At 36.7% G+C, this 21,049-nt stretch overlaps 1 protein-coding gene and 1 pseudogene across 2 annotated transcripts; both read right to left on the reverse strand.

The window, feature by feature from the left end:
- Positions 1–872: 872 nt before the first annotated feature.
- Positions 873–4,126, reverse strand: LOC143581931 (vesicle-associated protein 1-1-like). The gene is made up of 9 exons (XM_077064613.1): positions 3,767–4,126; positions 3,634–3,704; positions 3,462–3,543; positions 2,652–2,767; positions 2,394–2,486; positions 2,268–2,309; positions 1,839–1,916; positions 1,181–1,523; positions 873–888 (listed from the first exon to the last, which is right to left on the reverse strand). The coding sequence occupies exons 1-8, from the start codon at positions 3,816–3,818 to the stop codon at positions 1,413–1,415; spliced, it is 645 nt and encodes a 214-aa protein (XP_076920728.1). The 5' UTR covers positions 3,819–4,126; the 3' UTR covers positions 873–888; positions 1,181–1,412.
- Positions 4,127–6,607: 2,481 nt separating this feature from the next.
- Positions 6,608–11,164, reverse strand: LOC143581918 (chaperone protein dnaJ 13-like; annotated as a pseudogene). Its single transcript, XR_013143899.1, has 13 exons — positions 10,952–11,164; positions 9,738–10,024; positions 9,441–9,644; positions 9,249–9,357; positions 8,894–8,980; positions 8,607–8,695; positions 8,352–8,436; positions 8,226–8,279; positions 8,002–8,082; positions 7,844–7,921; positions 7,527–7,766; positions 7,235–7,342; positions 6,608–6,908 (listed from the first exon to the last, which is right to left on the reverse strand). The product of XR_013143899.1 is annotated as a chaperone protein dnaJ 13-like (transcript).
- Positions 11,165–21,049: the final 9,885 nt, after the last annotated feature.

A 21,049-nucleotide genomic window follows, 5' to 3' on the forward strand; every position in this document is an offset into this window, starting at 1 on the left:
CCATTAATTCAAAATAAAAAAGAGAAAGACAAAAATACCCTTAAACTAATGGTATAACTGGATGCCGTTAGACGGATGGGACGTAATTGGCTAATATTTAAAACTATGAGAACTAAATTGACAAAATTTCAAACTTTGACTGAAGTGGCGAAAGTAGCAAACCACAGGGACGAAAATGGCCATTAACTCTTATGTAAATACGTATTATATACATGTGAACTTTAATCAAATTTCTATTGTCACAAACCAAAACTTCTGAGCTAGACGTGTGAGCTTTAATCACTTTTGCTCATATTTTTAAGTGTTTCATTGATAAATGTGGTTGCACAGTGATGTTGAGGCTTGAGGGCCATGATATGGGTTGGAGCCTCATGGCTAATGAAATATGCTTAGACTAGAGAGATCACTAACCTAGGGGTGTCACATCCACCAAGAGCCGGCTCAACGTCCTCAGAGGCCTAAAACTAACTAAAATGTTGAGGCCTTTTTCTTTTCTTTTATTTATGCGTATAGCGTTAGAGAGTATACAAGAATTATAAAACATGGATGATATGCAGTAGTAATGGATATGAAACAATCATTATTAGCTTGTGGCCCATTAATGAGTTCCTAATTTTAAAAGAACGCTACTTTCAAAATCTCATAATACGTAACTCTTATTTAAGATGGAGGCCCCTTAAAACTGGAGACTTAAAGCCATCGCCTCATTTAGCTTACCCACGAGACGGCCCTGCTGATCCACATGTGACGGTTGAATCAGATTGTTAGCATTTTATTGACGGAAAATAGCCATGTTTGACCACAATTTTTACTCATATAGGCATTGAGTTTCAATATTAGAATCTTTTGAATAGTAAAAATAGGGTTAAAAAAGAAAATCAAGTCTTCCTTTCAATGAAATTAGAGGTGGGCAAATAAACCGGTTAACCGAACCGACCCAAAAATCAAACCGAAACCGAACCGGTTTGGAACCGGTTTGTAATTTTCTCCATCAAAACCAGTTTCAAACCGGTTAACCGAACCAAAACCGGTCAAAACCCGAACCGAAACCGATCGTAACATGGTAAGAAACCGATTTCAACCGAACCGAAACCGATCATAAACCGGTTTTAACTTTTGTTGACTAAACCGAACCGGTTTTAACACTAACCGGTTTTGAGTTTTAAACCGGTTTGTGCACCCCTAAATGAAATTGCCTCATCTGAAGTTTTATTTTAGTAAATGCTTTATGATTTGTGAAATGTCTACAACACCCTTCAAACAAATAAGCTAAAGACTATAAGCTTCTCTTCTATTGGCATAATAACACTACATGTCAAGGGGAAAAGAAAATTTAAACAAACTACATCAGTCATGACCATTTAAGAAAAGTTAAGAAATTTCAACTCAGTAACCGACCACGCTGACGACGATTATTTCTTTATGATGTACCCGAGAATCAAACCAATCAAGCCAACGATGATGACAAATACCAAAGATGCACCGCCTCCTTGGCTTTTGTTGCTTCCGCGCCTCAAAAGATCCTAGTCATTGCAACACAAATGCTAATTAATTCAGCAAATATAAAAAAAGTTGAGGATGGGTTGCAGAAAGGTGACAAAATGGACGGGTCTAATAACGGGTACGGGTTGGATTGACCCGAATCAGTTATGTTTTAGTTGTACTTTAATTTTTTATAAATAGTAAATAAAACAGTTTAGGAGATCTAATGCACTAAAAGTACATTTTTTGTAACCTTGACTAGTTCAACATATTTGACCCGTTTCCATTGTACTTATATTTTTTTATTTTGCATACAACAAACCCGAATTGACACAATAAACGAAAAACGGTCTCACCAGTTCTTGTCGAATTCTGTTACTATGTTCAACAGCAGCATTCTTCTCGTCGGTCAACTTTAAAATGAGAGCCCTCACCTAAAATTCATGAGCATGGTTAATCCAACTCATCGTTTTTGTGGGTCCATTGATGTAAACAGGACCCACAATCATGTCTTCAGTATACAAATAGAAGTCATAACATGAAAGCATATAACAGCCAAAACAAATAGATAGCATCCTAGCAACTAACAAATATAAAAAAGGTAAATAAATATGTATGACCAGTTGCAACAATACAAAAAAATTAATCTTTTTTAATTAAAATTAAGTACCACTCATATGCCTTTTTGGACCACCATACTTGTCTTTTTATTACATGTAAATAACTATTTTCGCCAAAATGGATAATAACATAACATAACACAACATACATACGTGTCGACTCACCTCTGAGGATTTGTCACGAGAATCCACATGCATTCTTGAACCCTGCAAGCATCAAGAGCGATAAAAAATTTGACGAACCTAAAAGACAAAAATAACCTCAGTGTCACGAAATTTTCCTTATCTTACCCCTAATCCATTAGATGAAGTTGATGAGGTTGGAGAAACATATACAACTTTTAATTTACACTCTTCCACAACATTCCCTGAATCCTTAGTAAACTGCAACAAAAAAACATACTTCAAACTATTATTTAGTTTCTAAAGTTATCGCTAGTTTCCAAAAAATGATGCATTAATATTACATTTACAAACTTTAATATACAAGTAGGTACTTAATAATATTATTATTACTTAGAATTGAACTGTTGACCAGTCAACTATTACCATTTCAGGAGTGATGTCTTGTGTGGCTGCTCCTGGCTTTGCAATTACACTCTGAAGGAGAAATTTATCCTTACATTGCATGTCAGGTGGGGCCTCCTTCTGAGCTTGCATTGTTACTGTAATGAAACCATAAATTTAACATAATAATAATGAACATGTAGGTTAATTAAATTGAGTTATAAGCAAAATGAATTTCACAATGGTGTAAATTAGGCTTGTAAACTAACCGACCGAATGTGAACGGAGTTGAGTTCGTTAGTCTAATTTTAACTGAACAAACGATTGAACACGAACAAACTAACAAACGGGGATTTGTTGTTCGTGTTCGTTTATGTTCTTCGTTAATAGTATAACCAAATGGTTCACGAACATAATCGAACTAAAAACAGTCACAGTAACGTGAAAATCATTGTGTTAGGCCTAAAAGGATATTAAATACTAGACTAACCTGTAATGAGACAAAAAAAAATGAACAAATATATTAACAAATTTTAACGAACCTAAACGAACATAACTAAGCTAAAATCAATTAAAAGTAATATGAAAAACAATGTGTTAGGCCTACAAAGTTATTTAAAATAAAACAAGTTGCGATGGGCCAAAAGTACTTGAATGAATATATTCACGAACGAACTTAAACAAGCATAAACTAATGAACATAACCGAACGTTCACCAACATAAATGAACGCACAAAAAATGTGCTCATGTTTGTTCATTTAACTAAACAAACTAAAAAAAACATGTTTTCGTTCGAAACGGTTCACAAACAGTTTACTAAATGTTTGGTTCGTTTAAGGACCAGCGTAAACCTGTAATTTCACATGTTGATCGAGGCAACACAACTCCGGTGTTAGGCCGAACACAGTACTTCTTCGGATTAGTCGTTTTCACCTAAACAATTTCCATCAAAACAACATGATTAATATTATTATGTACATTATGCTTAACATAGAAAAACCAAAATCCAAATTAAAATCTCACCTTGTAACCAACATGATTATCGGTGTCATTGGTTAACTTAAGAGATGAAGAGATCTGTTTGTTTAATTCAACTAATTCATCCAAACAAAAACAATTATTAATATTAATAGAGTGATGTGATCGGATGGCTTACGAATGAATTTGAGGTCTAAAGGATCGACGGTGACGAGTTCTCCAGTGCTCATTTCTTCGATGGATGTTTAATTCAATTTTCAATAATTAAATTTAAAATAATAATATTAATAATAATAATAATAATAATAATAATAAAGTTGATTTTATTGGGAAAGAAAGAGGTAGGTTGAGGTTTGTTGTGAAAATGGTGTTTTTTAAGGAAGTGGAGTTTGAAACATGAAACGAACGGAGATGTCGATGCTGACGAGGTTGTTATGGTTTGGGATTTGGTTTAAGAATGTGATGTTTGTGACTTGTGACGTCATGTGTTTGGTTTATGTTTTTTTAGGGAAAAGAATGGTTCATGAAAAGAACGTTTTCCTTTATTTACTTCAATAATAATAAACCCAATACTCCAATAGATAATTAAATAGATAATTAACGGTGGGTAAATAAACTGGTTAACTAAACTGGTCCAAAAATTGAATTGAAATTGAACTGGTTTGAAGTCGATTATGTAGAAACCGGTTTGAAACTGATTGAAACCGTAGGTTTGGGGCCGGTTTATATTTTCACCACCAAAACCGGTTTCAAACCAGTTAACCGATGATTAAGAGAACCACGATCATAACCGGCTTTAACTTTTGTTGGCCAAACCTGTTTCAAACCAAACCGGTTTTGAGTATTAAACCGGCTCTGAAGATAATATGTGTTTGATATATTTGAAAAACTAGAAATGAATTTTTTTTTCTTAAAATACAGTGATTAAAGTGATGGAAAAGATGAAATCGTTGGAGGTATTTTGGATAAAAAAAAATAGGTCCATGTTTAATGATGTTGTTGTCTTGGTCTTATGTCTTGTCAGTGTGTCGTGTTTAATGAAAGTTGTCACTCGAAAAAAGAAAAAGAAGCTATTCAAATGGTCTATGTGGCTTGATCTAACTCATACTTTTGCAGTCTAGTTTTAAAAGTTACCCAATAACACATGTCAGTTCAACTCACACTTTTAGGGGTAAAGTTTCAAATTTGTATATGTGGGGGCATTCCTATTCGTTGTTCCATCTTCGTCTCATCCTAAAATCCACATTCAATTCTCTATCCTCATCTCATCTCTATAAGTTGTTAGTATTTCTTCTATTTCTCTCATCCATCCCAATCTGTATCTCAACCACAAAAATTTAAAGATTGAGAAATAATAAATCTATATATAAAGATTTACTATTCGTGCCCATAAAATTTAGAGATGTGTTTTAGCTAAAACCAATAGCATTGTGATTCGCAACTTAAACATGTAGAACAAATTATTATTATAAGTTATAGAAAGAAGTGGAGAATGAATGGGAAGTGATGTTTTTATAAAATGTGAGATATATCTAGAAAATGATATGATGTGAATTCTCTTTGTCATGGTTTCTACTTTCATTCTATTAACAAATTTGTATTTTAACATCTTATTTTAAAGTTTTTGTATAACACGACTCCAGTACCCTCACCGCAGACATTCAGCCGAGTTTCGTACGAGAAGAAGCAAACCATCAATTGCCGTAACGCAGCAGATACATTGCCAAGTATTGAAAAGGTGATTGTTTCCTATTCTGGTGTATTTGCGTCATTGGCCGCAAGACTAGCGAAAATGTGGATGGATGGTGCTGGGTTGTTAAAATGGTTGACTGCACACCTGTTCCAGAGTCTCATTAAACAAAAGAAAGGAAAAGAAAGGGGGAGAAAGCAGCAAAGAAAAGATAAGGAATTGGAAAGAAAATTAGCACTTATCTGATTCCTTCCAAATTGGAAAGAATCCAAGAGAAAAGAAAGCAGTGAAGTTTAATCAAACTCAATTTCCAAAGTTGCCCTCATCAAATAATAAAGATTAGTTCTTCCTTTTGAGCCCTAAATCGAATTTCAGGCCATCACAGCATCACCACCACCCTACTCCGACGGCCTCCAGCATATCGCCACCTGCAACTCCATCCTTTTCGTCGCTGGTCCTTCAATCAGGTATTCTTATTAGTTTCTGGCTCTGCACTTTATTTCGATTTTTCTTGTTTTTTCCATTAGGATTGCAATAGTCGATTATGGAAGGGTTATTAATCTCTTGTAGAAATTGAATTACTTAGAGTAAGCAATTCAAGAGCATGGTTGTTCTTTACTACAAATTCTTATTATATTTTCAATCTTTGATTGTTGAAGAATAATTGATAATAATGCTATTGAAATCCCTTTTTATTAACTCTGACGAATGTGAGGCTGCTATTGAAATCCCCTTTATTAACCTGCATATTCAATGAAGAATTAAGATGGCTTTGTGTGTCTTTCTACCCAGTTAAATCTTTGAGTCCTGCATCAAATAAAAGGGTATAGTTGTAATATTGCAGGTTTCCTTTCCTTTGCTTTCAACTCAGGAACACAAGAGGACTTCAATTTCTTTTCATTTCTTCTAAACTTGGAAACACTATAATAACTTACATCTTTCTTTTCCATTCCTTTCTTTTCTTTTTTTAATCTCCTTTCCTTTCTTTCCTTTCTTTTCTTTTCTTTTCTTTTCTTTTCTTTTCTTTTATGGTTCATGGACTGGGTTTCCCACGACAAGCAGTGCATGGTCACCACTAAGCTGACACCCACCAGCAGGTCACATATACCCCGCCCGCGGGTATCCAGGGATCACGAATTCACTATATTCTATCGCTCTTTACAGTTATTTTAAAATCTCTGAAATGTTTTGTTGATTTGATATATAAACGAAACAAGAAAATATTTGGATTAATTTCCTACATGTTATTATTTATCTTTGTAGCAGTCATAACAATAACTGAATGGAAATTGCGAAGACGATCAACATAACTATCAAACTCAACCCGATAAAAGAAATATTTAATTATTCGATTATTTTGTTTCTCTTTTAAGATGTGTTTAATGCAACTAACCAAGCAAAATAATCCTCAAAAATTACAAAAATAAAAAATAAAAAACCTCCTGTCAGTACCATCAACAGGCAACCCGCTGCAAAAAAGGTATAAACGTGTCTAGTTTAGTCTCTGTGGTACCTTTTATGTGTACACAAAAATGGTAGAAGAAACCTCAGAGATCTGCCTTATTTCATGGTATCATAATCTGTGTTCTTCTCGAGGTAATATCAGTGCTTGAAGATCATCAACTTCAACCTGTTTCATATTGTACAGTTTGTCAGCTGGCGGTTTTATATGAAATTAAAATGTAAAGGGTAGAAGTGTCCATTTCAACCCATTTACAGGTTTGTTTTTATTTAGGCCGTGTGGATAATAAAACCATATAGTTTATCTTCCAACGAGTTGGTCAAACAGGCGGAACAGATCAAACAGGTCCCAAAGTTGTATATATAATTCATAAAAAACCCAAACCATTTAATTTTGAAAATTGGACTGTTTTTAAAATAATATAACTTTTGTAATTGAGATATAATGTGTCAATTTCAACCCGTTACCCATATAATATCACCCACTCATGTTACCTCATATCTGTTGCCACCATAAGTATACTTCACATATAATTTCTTGGTTTCACCAGGACAAGGATCACAAAATCCCATAATTCCAGATTTCTTTACACCTTCATGTAGCTACAACAATAAAAATATATCATTATATGATATAAAAAGTCGTGTTTATGTCTAAACAAGATAAAATTCTTGACTTTCAAGGTCAAACATGTCGGTTCTCAATCTCATATTCAAATGTCAAGACCATGGAAACACATAAAAGCATATTGGTTTAAAAAATTTCAAATAATCTAAATTGATGTACCTTAAGTTGACCAGAATCGCTGACTAGAAAATTCAAGGGCAAAGTCACATCCAACATTTGTGAAGCTAATTCATCATTTTTCTCTTCTGGATTATTGATACCTTTAATCACTTTAGGGTTACCATAAACCGCTTCAACAATGACCAATCCATTAGTCTCTAACTGTTTATTACGTTTCCGATTGGCCACATTTTGCAGCAACTTCTGAGCTTTCTCTGCTGCTGCTTTTGATTCTTGAACCTACATATCACATGAGGGTTAATCAACTTTCTGGTCGAACATTTCATGTTATGGATACGAAATTAATTAAAGAATACCTGAGTACGAGTCTGTTCCATATTCTCAAGTGCGCGCTGTTTTTCGCGTCTACGATAATAAGGTTTAAAAACAAGTGACTGCATGCATTAAAAAAGAATCATCCAATGTAATACAAGTCAATGATTAATACAACATTATATTATATAAAATTACATACCTTGAGTGTAAAATAAAGTGAGGTTGGAAGAAGAAAAGCCCCTGCAGCAAATCCAAGATTTATATGCCTCGAAAGAAAAATCTGCACGCAATAACTCATCATAAGCATGATATTTCACAAAATTAAATAATGGTAACATGTAGAAATAGAATTAAATTTGGTGTCAAAGTACCAAAACCAAAAATATAATTTTGGATCGACTACATGGCAAAAACTGCACTTACAGGAACAACCAACTTTTGGGCGCCACGGTGTAATTCTAGCTTCCAGTATATACCCTACAGATAGAAAAGAGCATTAGATAAAATTAAAAAGAAGCAAAAAAAATGAAATAATGATGTAGCAAGTACCTGGATCCCGATTGTATACAACATTTTGACAGTGCTAAAGTTTGATATTTTTCTTCCTCCCCCTATTTCGAGTTCAAGCGCGGTACTACAAGAATGACGGATTTTTTTTAATTCTTAATAATAAGTACATATAAACTAATAATGATTACAACATGTAAAGTATACGAGTTCAAATACATAAACAAACAAAAAAATGTACTCTTTAAATAGATTGTTAAAATAAAAAATACTGTAAAAAGATTAATCAAAAAGTACCTTCCTATTTTTCCCGTGATACGCGCATGAGATTTAGAAGAGAACCGGCGCGTATAACAAGCAACAGCACCAATCGCACTTGTACCAATCTGTATATTTGTGGGTCATAAGTATTATAATCGTAACTCGTCACCTATGAAAACTTCATTAATATTTAAAGAGAAAGTTTTTGGCTATAAGAAAGAATTGTGAAGCTTGGAGTCATGTTTTATATTCTTGCTAAAGCTTTAATTACCGTTTATAGCTACAAGAACTAATCACAAATAATTAAACAAAAGAAAATATACCCTAATCTCTCCAGCTGCAGCCATATTTTGGTCTTTCTTTCTCCATCCAACAGCAATTGAGGATTCTGAGCCTAAAACCATCTCTATCTGGAATACAGAAGAAAAGAATATAAAACTATAATATATCAATTGCAATTTGAAACAGAAAACTTCTAAAAAAAAGTCAAATTTTAAAACTTTGATGTACAAAAATGCCATACCCTGTTATATACCTTCATTATCAAATTACATTTAGTTCAATCACAAAATCATTTTTATAATGCAGTCCAAACATCCAGTAAATTGTGCATGAAATACGAAATGGTCGCTCTAATTCTTTTAGAAGCAAAATAATAAAATAATAAAAGCTTCTTACACTAGCATTTAATGTAGTGGAAAGTTGACGATTCCAAGAATTAGAAAGATTAATCGAACCGTCTCTTAACGAGACAGCAAGCCCCATTGTTGCATTGGCATGACGACAGCTGGCTGAAGCAACATACCAAGAAATTAAAATAAAAACAATTAACTCCGGGAAAAAAAATCATGCTTTTAGAAATAACTATGCTTTTACCGAGATGTCTGCAGGCCTATTAATCCCTGCAAACCTACAGAAGTCATGATTTCTACAGAGGATACAGAAGATAACTGATGCCTAAACACCGCATTAGCAGCTGCATGACCATCACTTCCTTTAACCGCAAGGGACCCACCAAATGCAATAACATTGTTCTTTGATATCTGTGATTGAATCTCACTGTTCATCGACATTCTGCAGATTCAAGAATTGAGATTAAAAGCATTAGAAGACTTTAGAAGTCAAGGATGCATTCAACAAAATCAGAAACATTATTATAGCTCATACGCTCTCATTAAACCGCGGCCAGCTAGAAAGCTTGGAACTGATAATTGTGCAAGAATGACACCAGTTGGTTGAAAATGAGCCGACTTTTTCTCTTCTTCTCGTTTGCGTTTTAATCTTTCAAGTTCTTCCTTAATTTCATCCACTTTATTTAGCCGTGGACCAAGTTCTAAACCGGAGGTTAACCCTTCCATACCGTATATATCATATATCTGTCTTTTATATTCATCAGTTAATATCTCATATGCTTCGCATATCCTCTGAAAATTCTCGGTAGCCACCTCATTCATCTGAAAAATAATTAAAAAGGAAATGTTTATGCTTTATGGCATAATTGGTTTACTGATAGTAGTAAATTCAATATAAAATTATTCTATATTTAGTAAAAAAACAGCATTTGCTTTACAAAAATCAAAATTCACATCAAAACTAACCTATTCATATAATTAAGGCTGTAAACAAACAGAACATTCACCGGGAAGTTTGTTTATATTCATTCTTTCAATAAATGATAAAACATGAAGAAGAAATTTTGTTCAATTAACTAACTGAACAAACACAAACCGAGACCATATTCGTTCGATTCTGTGTTCCTTTACGTGTGTTTACATCTGTTTATGTTAGTTAACATTTGTTTCTTGATGCTTATTCATTAAAGTTTTTTTATATTTATTAGTGATTAATTTATAAGAAAAATAGCATATGAGTATGAATGTTTAAAAAAATACAAAAATAAACTTGGTAGACGGACCAAACCATTGACACTGATCATTCTCGGTTAGCCAAATCAAATAAAACAATGTTTTTGTGCATTTGTGTTCGTTCATTTAACAAGTTCATTTCCTTAACAAACGAACACGAACAAGAAACTTCGTTCAGTTAGATGTTCGTGAACCATTCACTTGTCCGATAAAAGCTTAACGAATGCACATGAACAAGTCCTTTTTCTGTTCAGTCCGGTTCATTTACAACCCTAGACGTACAGTTCACTATTCAGTTTATAACTCATTTTCGGCAACGTACCTATCTCATCCCTACTACTAATTCCATTATAAATTATTCAAAACAATGCAGCATTTGCTTTACAAACATGAAAACTATTCACATAATCAACAAATCTAATGCAAAGCCTATAACTAGTAGCATAAAATTTCACCAAATCAATTCAATAACTTAATAATAATAATAATAACAAGTTAATAAATAAACATTACTACCTGTTGATCCTGATACTTATCCGGATGATAAACTTGGGCCCACTGGCGATAGGCTTTGCGTATCTCTTCATCGGAAGCTTCAGGCGAGACGTGAAGTAACGCATATAGTTCTCTATTCGAACCTCCATCTTCTGCTGCTTGCGTCATCACTTCAAATTAGTACCAATTTATTTCTAGGGTTTATATTATATATATAAACTCAGAATCAAAGTACTGTACAGTACTGATTGTTAATTAATAGTGGTATGGTGGTTTAATTGATTGGAATTGGAATTGGAATTGGAATTGGAATTGGAATTGGAATGAATGTGTGGGAGGGTTTGTTTGTGTTTGGGGGTTTTAGGGATTTGTGTTTGGGACGATGATATGATGTTGTGAGCGTGTGTTTGTAGAGAACGTGGGTCCCAAGAAATTCTTTTGCGAGGTGACACAATTACACCTTCGCTTTATAAAAATCGCAGCGACGTCTAGGTGTCGATTTATCGCTAGTTTGTATCCGGGGGTGTAAACAAGTTGAGTGAAACTTGTATCGATCTTTGTTTATAAAACTTGAACTCGATTTGTGAGTAGTTTTTGAAGCTCGAGTTTGGCTCATTTACTATTTCTTAGTTGATTTTTATATATTTATCTACTTTTATTTTATTTATTTTTTTCAATTATAATTTTGTATATAACATAATTTATATTATTTATATATTTTTTCATAATACTATATAGATAGATTCATTAATAATTACTAAATATATATTATAAAAGTTATATTAATCATAGGCTCGTTTAAGCTCGAACTCGATAAGTGAATGGGCTTGTTTATTGTATATTAAACGAGCTTAGTTTTAAGCTCGGCTCGATCAAGCTTTTAACGAGCTGATCTCGCAAGCAGCTCGACTTGTTTATTGCACCCCTATAATGGTAGCGAGCGCGCGTGCATGTTGAAAAATTACATATGAATTTTAATAGGATTAATCTTGATTAATCATTAGTCTACGCTCAATTACCCGGCTAGTGCTTTATAAGTTCTACAATAGTGGTTAAATGAAGACTAAAACCAATGTTAAGTATAGTAGTGCACGGGTGTTTGAAGTTGTTGTTCTATTGTTTTAGTGTTTTTGTTTTTATGATGACTAGGTTTGGAAATAAATAGAATGTTCATGAGGTGTTCAACAGACAGTTCATCTATGCTCATTTATTTAATAAGCAAACGACATGAACACATATTTTGTTTGTTCATTTATGTTTGTAAACATTCATTTATATGTTGTTTAAATTTTAATAAATGTGTAAGTAGTTATATTTGTATTAATATAAACATAAAGAGGCTCAATTAAATTAGATATCTACGTGGTTATTTTTTATTGAAAAAAATAATTATTGTGATCATCCCTTTGAATTTGTATTCATGAAGGAATGTGGATGTTTTTTAGATGAATCATTGTGTTTTGGGAATGATTGTGATGTGTAGACTTGTTTGTGCTTATTAGTGTTAACTTATGTTACTTTATGTTTAATCAACTTTGTTTATTTGTGTCTATTTATGTTTATTTAAAGTTAAATAAACGAATACGAAATTCCCTTGCTTGTGTTCATACGATTCATTTATATGCCTCACAACTCAATAGAGGTAGTTTTGTGCATCTCTCATTAGACAGGAAATATGGTGATCGAAACTCACCATCTTTTTTTTTTTTTGAGTTTTGTAATTTTTTTTCTAAATCAAAGTCACCTTGCGCAAACTTCCCAAGTTCCCATCAGCCCACTTTAAGTTTAAACCCAAATTTCTGAAGCCCAGTTTATATGAAGAGTTTGTTTACATTTTCCTTTTTACTTCTTATTCAATGAACTTTTTATAAGACTTATTTTTATAAAAAATTTATAGATTATTATATTTGAAAAATATTCTTTTAAATATTATGTTCATTAGATATCTTAAAACCAAAAGACAAAGATGTGTATATTTATGATAAACTTTACGAATATATTAAGAACTAGTTTGATCCTCCCGTGTTATGGGAGTTGTAAAATTTTGTTTTAATCGTTTTGCTATTTAATGATAATTATTTTATTTTTTTAGCGTTTGAGTTTTATCAGTTGAGATGTTTAGGTTTTTTAGATTTTTAACGAATAAACATAAACGAACACGGGCATGCTGATTTTTTTAAATGTACAAACATGAACACAGATATTTGTCTAATGAAAATTGAGGCGTTGATGTAGTTGACGATGGTGGGTAGTATTGGAAGTTTACCGACGATGGAGATGATAGACCAGCAACGAAGAACATGTAAAGCAGATAAATTAAATTAGGGTTTGTAATGAAAGTGTTTATCAATAAATGAGATCTTATAACCCATTTGAGGGCTATTAGAGTTTGGTAAGACACATAACCTGTGAAAATTATTCTTTGATAATAATTAAGGGGTTATTTCACAATTAAATGAGATTTTATAACCCGTTTAAGGGTTAAACGGGTTTGATGAGACCCATGACCCGTGAAAATTATTGTTTGCTTATGAAATAGTTATACAAATAAATGAGATGTTATAACCTATTTAAAGACTATCCGGGTTTGGTGAGACCCATACCCGCGAGTTCGGGTCAAATGCATGAGAAGCCTTCATTTATAAATCAAACAATCTGGTGGCTCTAGAGAATGGGGGGGGGGACAATCTGAGAGTGACACCTAGGATTTTATGGTAGACAATTATATAGATAGTTAGACTAGTTTTTATCCCCCGTATTACGGAGGTTGTTTTATATTGTTTGTTCTAATATTTATTTATTTTTTGAATTTATATTCTTTTTATTGTATTGAAAATAATATACTTATGCTTTGATGATAAATTGTTTCACAAATAAATGAGATGTTATAACCCGATTTAAAAGCTGTATGTATTGATGAGACCCAAGACCCGTTTATTTGTTTTACTATAAAATTAGTTTTTTAATTATAAATAATATTTATGAAAGTAAATAATATACTTATGATATGATGAGACTCAAGACCCGTTTATTTTTTTTACTATCAAATTGATTTTTTAATTTAAATTATATATATATATTTTTAAAATAAATAAGATATTAATTTTTATTATATCCTATTTTATAAGATTTTTACATCAATAATTTGGTGATAATAATTTTTAATTTAATGAGATGTTATAACCCGTTTAAGAAATATCTGGGTTTGGTAAGACCCATACCCATGAATTCGGGTCAAATGCATGAGTAGCCTCCATTTAAAAATCAAGCAAAACTAGTGACTCCAAAAAAAGGAGGAGCGACCACATCGCGACACATAGGATTTTTATGTCTTCGTTTATATATATCAGACAACAGTGGCGGATCCTTTAATTTTTTTCGGGTGGTGCACTACTTTAGATATTTCAATTTCATAAAGTCGGGTAAAAAATTTCCGGGTCAGTTTAAGGTTCGGGTCGGTTCGATGGTTCGGAAAAAAGTTCATTACGTAACAAAAATACGATAAAATAATAAAAGAAACTAACAAACTAACAAATTAAAACCAACAATCTAACAAACTAAAACTAAATTTAGCAAATAACTTAACAATTAAGCAGTTAACACTTAACAATGAATCATGAATGTAAACTTACCTTCAAAGTGGGAGGATAAGAGGATTCGAGTAAGAGTAGGCAATGGTAGGAGGACGGGGACGGCTGAGTGGCAGACAGAGACGAGGTTGACGGCGTTCCGCGATGGTCGGAGTGACGGGGACGAGTGGCTGACCTGACGGAGCGAGGCTGCTGGCGGTCAGGGGTTGAAGAAGTTTAGGGACTGGGGCGGACTGTGGAGGCTGGAGAAGGGCTCTAATTGTGGACTGGTTATGTTTGAAACCCTAACTAATGTTTGGGTAAGTTATTAAAAAAAAGAAAAAACAAAATGTTTCAAAACCGGAATCTTGGAGAGGTGATCGACACTTCCGTCCGTACAGTGCTTCAAACGACGCTGCTTTAATACTTGCGTGGTAGCTGTTATTATACGAAAACTCTACCAAGGGTAAGTGAGGTTCCCAACTTTTTCCGAAATCCAACACACATGCACGCAACATGTCCTCTAAGGTCTGAATAGTTCGTTCACTTTGCCCATCCGTCTGAGGATGGTATGCTGTACTCATATCAAGGCGTGTGCCTAGGGCACTCTGTAGCGACTTCCAAAAGTGCGAAGTGAAACGGGAGTCTCGATCAGAAATGATAGAGACAGGCACTCCGTGTCTAGACACTACTTCCTTCATGTAGACGCGAGTCAGTCTTTCCATTTTGTCCGATTCCTTAATCGCTAAAAAGTGTGCCGAATTAGTCAACCGGTCAACGATCACCCAGATGGTATCGCATCCCGTCGGTGTCTTAGGTAATCCCGTGATGAAGTCCATTGAAATGTGTTCCCATTTCCACATTGGAAGTTCCGGTTGTTGTAGTAGGTCAGATGGTTTCTGGTATTCTATTTTGACTCTGGCACAAGTCAGGCATTTGCTCACGTAGGTGGCAATGTCGGCTTTCATATTTGGCCACCAGTAAAATGCCTTTAAGTCATGGTACATCTTATCTGAGCCAGGGTGGATAGAATATCGGGACTTGTGCGCTTCGTCCATCACTAGAGTTCTCAACTCTCCGTATCGTGGAACCCAAATCCGGTTCTCAAAATATCGGACCCCGTCCGATTTGGTTTCAAGTTGCTTGTTCATGCCCCGCATGAGTTCCGATGGAAGATTATCATCTTTCAAAGCTTCGAGTTGGGCATCGCGAATCTGGTCGGGTAAGTTGGCATGAATCGTGAGTTGCAATGCTCGCACTCGTCTGGGTTTATCTGTTTCTTTTCTGCTGAGAGCGTCGGCCACTACATTGGCCTTGCCAGGGTGGTACTTGATGGCACAATCATAATCCTTAAGCAGCTCGACCCAACGACGCTGTCGCATGTTCAGCTCCTTCTGATCGTAGATATGCTGGAGACTCTTGTGGTCGGTGTAAATGGTAAACTTGGTACCGTACAAGTAATGCCTCCATATCTTAAGGGCAAACACCACAGCTCCGAGTCCCAAATCATGGGTCGTGTAGTTCTTCTCGTGAACCCGTAGTTGTCGAGAGGCATAGGCTATAACCTTCTCGAGTTGCATCAGCACACAACCGAGACCTTGTATCGATGCGTCACAGTGTACCTCAAAATTCTCCGTTCCCTCGGGTAGGGCTAGAATAGGGGCGCTACAGAGTTTGGTTTTCAACAGTTAAAAAGCGGATTCTTGCGCGTCACCCCAATTTTACCTAGTACCTTTATGAGTCAAAGCGGTGAGAGGTTGAGCAATCTTTGAAAATCCTTCGATGAAACGCCGGTAGTAGCCGGCCAGTCCTAGGAATTGCCGCACCTCAGTCGGAGTCTTAGGTGCTTCCCAGTTTTTGATGGCCTCTACCTTACCAGGATCGACATGGATACCATTCTCGTTGATCACATGTCCTAAAGAGTGAACCTCGCGAAGCCAAAATTCGCATTTCGAGAGTTTTGCATACAGTTGTTCCTTCTTCAACAGTTCCAGAATTACCCTTAAGTGTTCCTCATGGTCAGCCTTGTCCTTGGAGTAGACCAGGATATCGTCAATGAACACAATCACAAACTTGTCGAGGTACGCCTTGCATACTCGGTTCATGAGATCCATAAATACGGCTGGTGCGTTGGTTAGGCCAAAAGGCATAATCGAAAACTCGTAGTGACCATACCGTGTTCTGAAAGCCATCTTTGAAATATCTTCCTCGCGCACTCTTAGTTGATGGTAACCAGACCGCAGATCGATCTTCGAGTAGTAACTCGATCCTTGGAGTTGGTCAAACAGATCATCAATTCGGGGTAAAGGATAACGGTTCTTGACCGTCACCTTGTTTAACTCCCGGTAGTCGATGCACATGCGGAAAGTCCCGTCCTTCTTTCTGACAAATAAGACAGGGGCTCCCCATGGCGATGAGCTAGGTCGGATAAAACCCTTATCCAACAAATCTTGCAGCTGAGTGGACAGTTCCTGAAGCTCCGCCGGTGCGAGCCGATATGGGGCTCGTGCTATGGGTGCTGCACCGGGTGTCAACTAGATTTGGAATTCGACTTGTCGTACAGGAGGGAGTCCAGGCAAATCCTCCGGGAAAACTTCCGGAAATCTCGCACAATCGGTATATCTTCGATTCGCTTCTCCTCCGCGGGTTTCTCAACAATCTGCGCCAAAATTGCCGGACGACCCTTTCGTAGATACTTCTGCGCCTTCATGAGGGTGATAACGCTGGTGGTCATACCGCTTCTCTCGCCCCGGATCGAAATGATCTCGCCGGAAGGGGTAGTAATGGGGACTATCTTGTCGTGACAAATAATCTCCGCTCGGTTCTCGGATAGCCAGTCCATGCCAACAACGACATCGAAACTACTAAGCGTAAAAGGAATAAGGTCGATATCAAAAACATGACCTGACAGTTTTAACTTACATCCCGCAAGTACATGAGTCGTTACTATAGTCTTACCGTCAGCTAATTCAACAGGAAACTTAGCATCTAACGGGGTTGGAGTTAAGTCTAAGAGTTGACTAAAGGCCTTCGACACAAAACTCCTATCAGCTCCAGTGTCAAACAATACAGAAGAAAAACAATCGTTCACAGGGAACTTACCAGTCACCACGTGCGGATCATTGCGGGCTTGACCCGACCCAATAACAAAAGTTCTTCCTTTACCATTGTTTCCACCACCACTGCCACTTCCATTACCTCCATTGTTGTCGTTCTATTTCAGCTTAGGGCAGTTTTTCTTAAAATGTCCCTCTTGTCCATACTCAAAACATCCCTTGGTTGTCATGGGTGGTTTAGGAGCACCCTTTGCCGCAAGGTCTCCTCTACATTCCTTTGCCTGGTGACCCATCTTTCCGCATCTCAGACACTTGACACGGTCACACGGGCCAGCATGATGATAGCTGCACCTGTTGCACTTCGGATACTTCCCAGCATAGCCATTTGAACCCTGCCCGCCACCGTTGTTATTGTTGTTGTGACCCTGATGGTTGAAGCTCCGAGTGAATTCGGGCTTGCGGTAGTGTTGTTGTTGCTGTGGGGGATTCGAGGATGAGGATCTGGTATTGTCAAACTTTCTCTTTCCGCTGCTCGGGTTGCTGGTGCTGTTGTTGTCAGTGCTTGGGTTGTCACGGGCTTTGATGGTTGAACCCCTAGGTGGTAGCGCACCTTGGGTCACTGCTTGATCCGTTAGTTTGTGAGCTAACCGAATCGCTTGTTGAATCGTGACTGGTCTGGAAGACGTCACCATGCCCTGAATTTGCGGTGCTAACCCATCAATATACATTTCAATCCTCTTACTCGGCGGGTCTACCATCCGTGGACACATCACAGCTAACTCGTGAGAACGGGTGGTGTAGGCTTCGATTTCTGAACTCACCATCTTTAATGACCAAAACTCTGACTCTAACTTTGCAATCTCTTCTCTCGGACAGTACTCTTCTCGCATCATGTTCTTGAACTCCTCCCAGTTCATCGCGTTAGCCAGTTCCAATCCAAGAATCTGTACGTTCGAATTCCACCAAGTGAGAGCAGAATCTTCAAGTGTTCCAGCAGCAAATTTGACTCTACTGGCAGGGGGACAATTACACATTTCAAACGCCGATTCGGCCTTCTCAGCCCAACACAGGAAACCTATAGCTCCCTCGGTGCCCTTAAACGTACTGGGTTTGCAGTCAAGGTAATTCTTAAAGGTACACGTTCCAATTGAACCTCCAGCTTGGTTCTGAACATGTGCGGCTAGAGCGGCCGCCGCGTGGTCATTCAGCAGAGTTTGGAGTTCTGCTGCAGTCAAGTTGATGTTACCACGTCCGTGTCCAGCGTTTCTTCCAGCCATTTCCTAGAATCACAGTATAAAACGTTAAACATGAATTTTTCTTTCATATACAACACGCCATACATGTAATAAAAAGATAGGTAAGAAATAAATAAAGAACAAACATCACATCACAACCATGTAATAATCTAAATAAAAATTCATGATTAAAACCATTGTATTCGTTACAAAGTATTTCCAATCAATCCTTAAAATCATAGAAAATAATAGTTCGGATTGAGACAACCCCTCCATCTAGGTGTTATCATCATTAGATGTCATCATCTGAGGACACCTCTGAGTGTGCCTCCTCCTCAGCCGGTTCTTCCTCCGGTTCTTCTTCAGGTTATTCATCGGGACCTTCATCGGGATCCTCCTCAGTCTCCTCTTCGGGATCTTCTTCGGGTTCCTCTTCAGGCTCTGCCTCAGGTTCTGCCTCAGGCTCTGCCTCAGGCTCGGCTACGTTCTAAGCAATCTGCATTTGTAGGACATCGCAACGTTCTAAAGCTATTTCAGTTCGGGTCCTTGCCTCCTGGAGTTGCTCTTGCAAGTCTATTATCTCGGCTTGCATCTTTCTCATAATCTTCATCTGTTGATCACATTTCCTTCATGGCCGTTGTCATGCGGGCAATTTCCTCCTTAGTCTCGGTTCCATCTTTTAACAATCCGGAAACGTTAGCTCTCGTATAGCGCATGTAACCCACGTCACGCTTCAAACAAGAAACAACAGCTGCGAGCACACGCTCTACAGGTTCGGTTATGGGTGGTAGGGTGTTGGGGTAAGCAGGATGGTTCGGGTGAGGTAGCGGGGGAACTTGTTCACGGTAGACCATACGTCTGATCATATTAGGGTACCAATCCCAGCTAACTTTGTTTTCGTACATGCCTCCGGTTAAGCGGTACCTCTTCGGTGCGGGAGCTTCGAGTTCCGGGACTACTCGGGGTGGCGATACGGTAGGTAACTGCGGTTCTTTCCCATGAGCATGAGTCATCTGACCAGATGATGATTATGATGGCGGCGTCGACATTCCTACAGATAAGCCGTGTATGCGCGCGTATGAGTGAATGAGGTAAAAAGATAAGATAGTAAAGACTACATAAATATAGGCAGTGCGTATCATTATAACTAATGGGTCGTCGCGGTTATAGTCTAGTATGCATGCAATTTCTAGTTCGCTATAACCAATGGCTTTGATACCAATCTGTCACACCCTCAAATTCCACTAACGGAGTTTTACCGTCAGAGAGTGTGAACTAACAGGATCGGATCCATTAATTATAATCAAATCATAAAACAAAGTTTTCAAACCATGTAAACGTTTACGAGTAATTAAATGCGGAAGCGTAAAAACCAAAAGATAAAAGTTGCGTCACGCAGGACGACTTAAGCCCAATGATAACAGTTTTAAAATAGTTTGCATAATAAAGGCGTTTTCAGCAATGCATGATCCTATACCGCGCGCCCGCCTCGGCTACCTGAGAATAACATACTAAAAGTGTCAACACGGGGTTGGTGAGTTCACAAGTTTATATAAAATAAAGCGTTTAGCGTTTGCGTTCAGCGTTTTGCGTTCAGCGTTTTGCGTTACCAGATAGTGTTATGTCAATTATATATCTATAGGTAGCTAGCCTATAAAACAAGTATTACTAAGTGTTCGACATCGAAGCTGACTGTTTATCATTTGCCTTGCCACCAGGTCTATCCCGACCATGGTATGTGTTTAGCCAAGATTACACCCACTCGACCTCCAGTCGAGTTTAGCGTTGGGTAGGGTTTGTCAAACCCAGTAGTACTACTCAACAATGACTCGCTATTATCCAATATTAAACGGTTCGATGTGAATGAAGGACTTTAGTTATTGCGTTTGCCACTTAGTCTTTACAAGTGATATATAATCTATATTAACAAAATCTTAAATGCGTTTTCGGAGTATGTTATCTCCCCAAGTGAAAAGCGTTTGAAAACAGTTTAAAAGGGGTAAGTGAACTCACTGTTTGCGAAGAAATTCCCAAATTAAATCACCAAGTGATGCGCGTCACAGAAAACTCTCTCTAGCGTTCTAAAACAACAACGAGATTTTCTAAGTGTCGGAACTATTATCGAGTCTCTAGACTCGGCACATAATACCTATGCACACAACATGTTTCGTGTTTCGTTTGTGAATCGTGTGTGACTTTTACAAGTGTATTTGTGATACGTTACATGTGTGAGCAATTATCCACGTGTCATGTATTCAT

Source organism: Bidens hawaiensis, unplaced genomic scaffold (genome assembly GCF_021521415.1).
Source record: "Bidens hawaiensis isolate Kalapana, Puna unplaced genomic scaffold, B.hawaiensis_p1.1 tig00031258_1, whole genome shotgun sequence".
NCBI classification, from domain to species: domain Eukaryota; kingdom Viridiplantae; phylum Streptophyta; class Magnoliopsida; order Asterales; family Asteraceae; genus Bidens; species Bidens hawaiensis.

Bases quoted from the DNA above. Each gene is read 5' to 3' on its own strand.
- LOC143581931 (XM_077064613.1), bottom strand. From the start codon at position 3,818: ATGAGCACTGGAGAACTCGTCACCGTCGATCCTTTAGACCTCAAATTC. The intron at 3,544-3,633 runs GTGAGATTTTAA...GAAATTGTTTAG, and splicing joins ATAATCATGTTGGTTACAAG to GTGAAAACGACTAATCCGAA. The intron at 2,768-3,461 runs GTTTACGCTGGT...GTTTCATTACAG, and splicing joins ATCAACATGTGAAATTACAG to TAACAATGCAAGCTCAGAAG.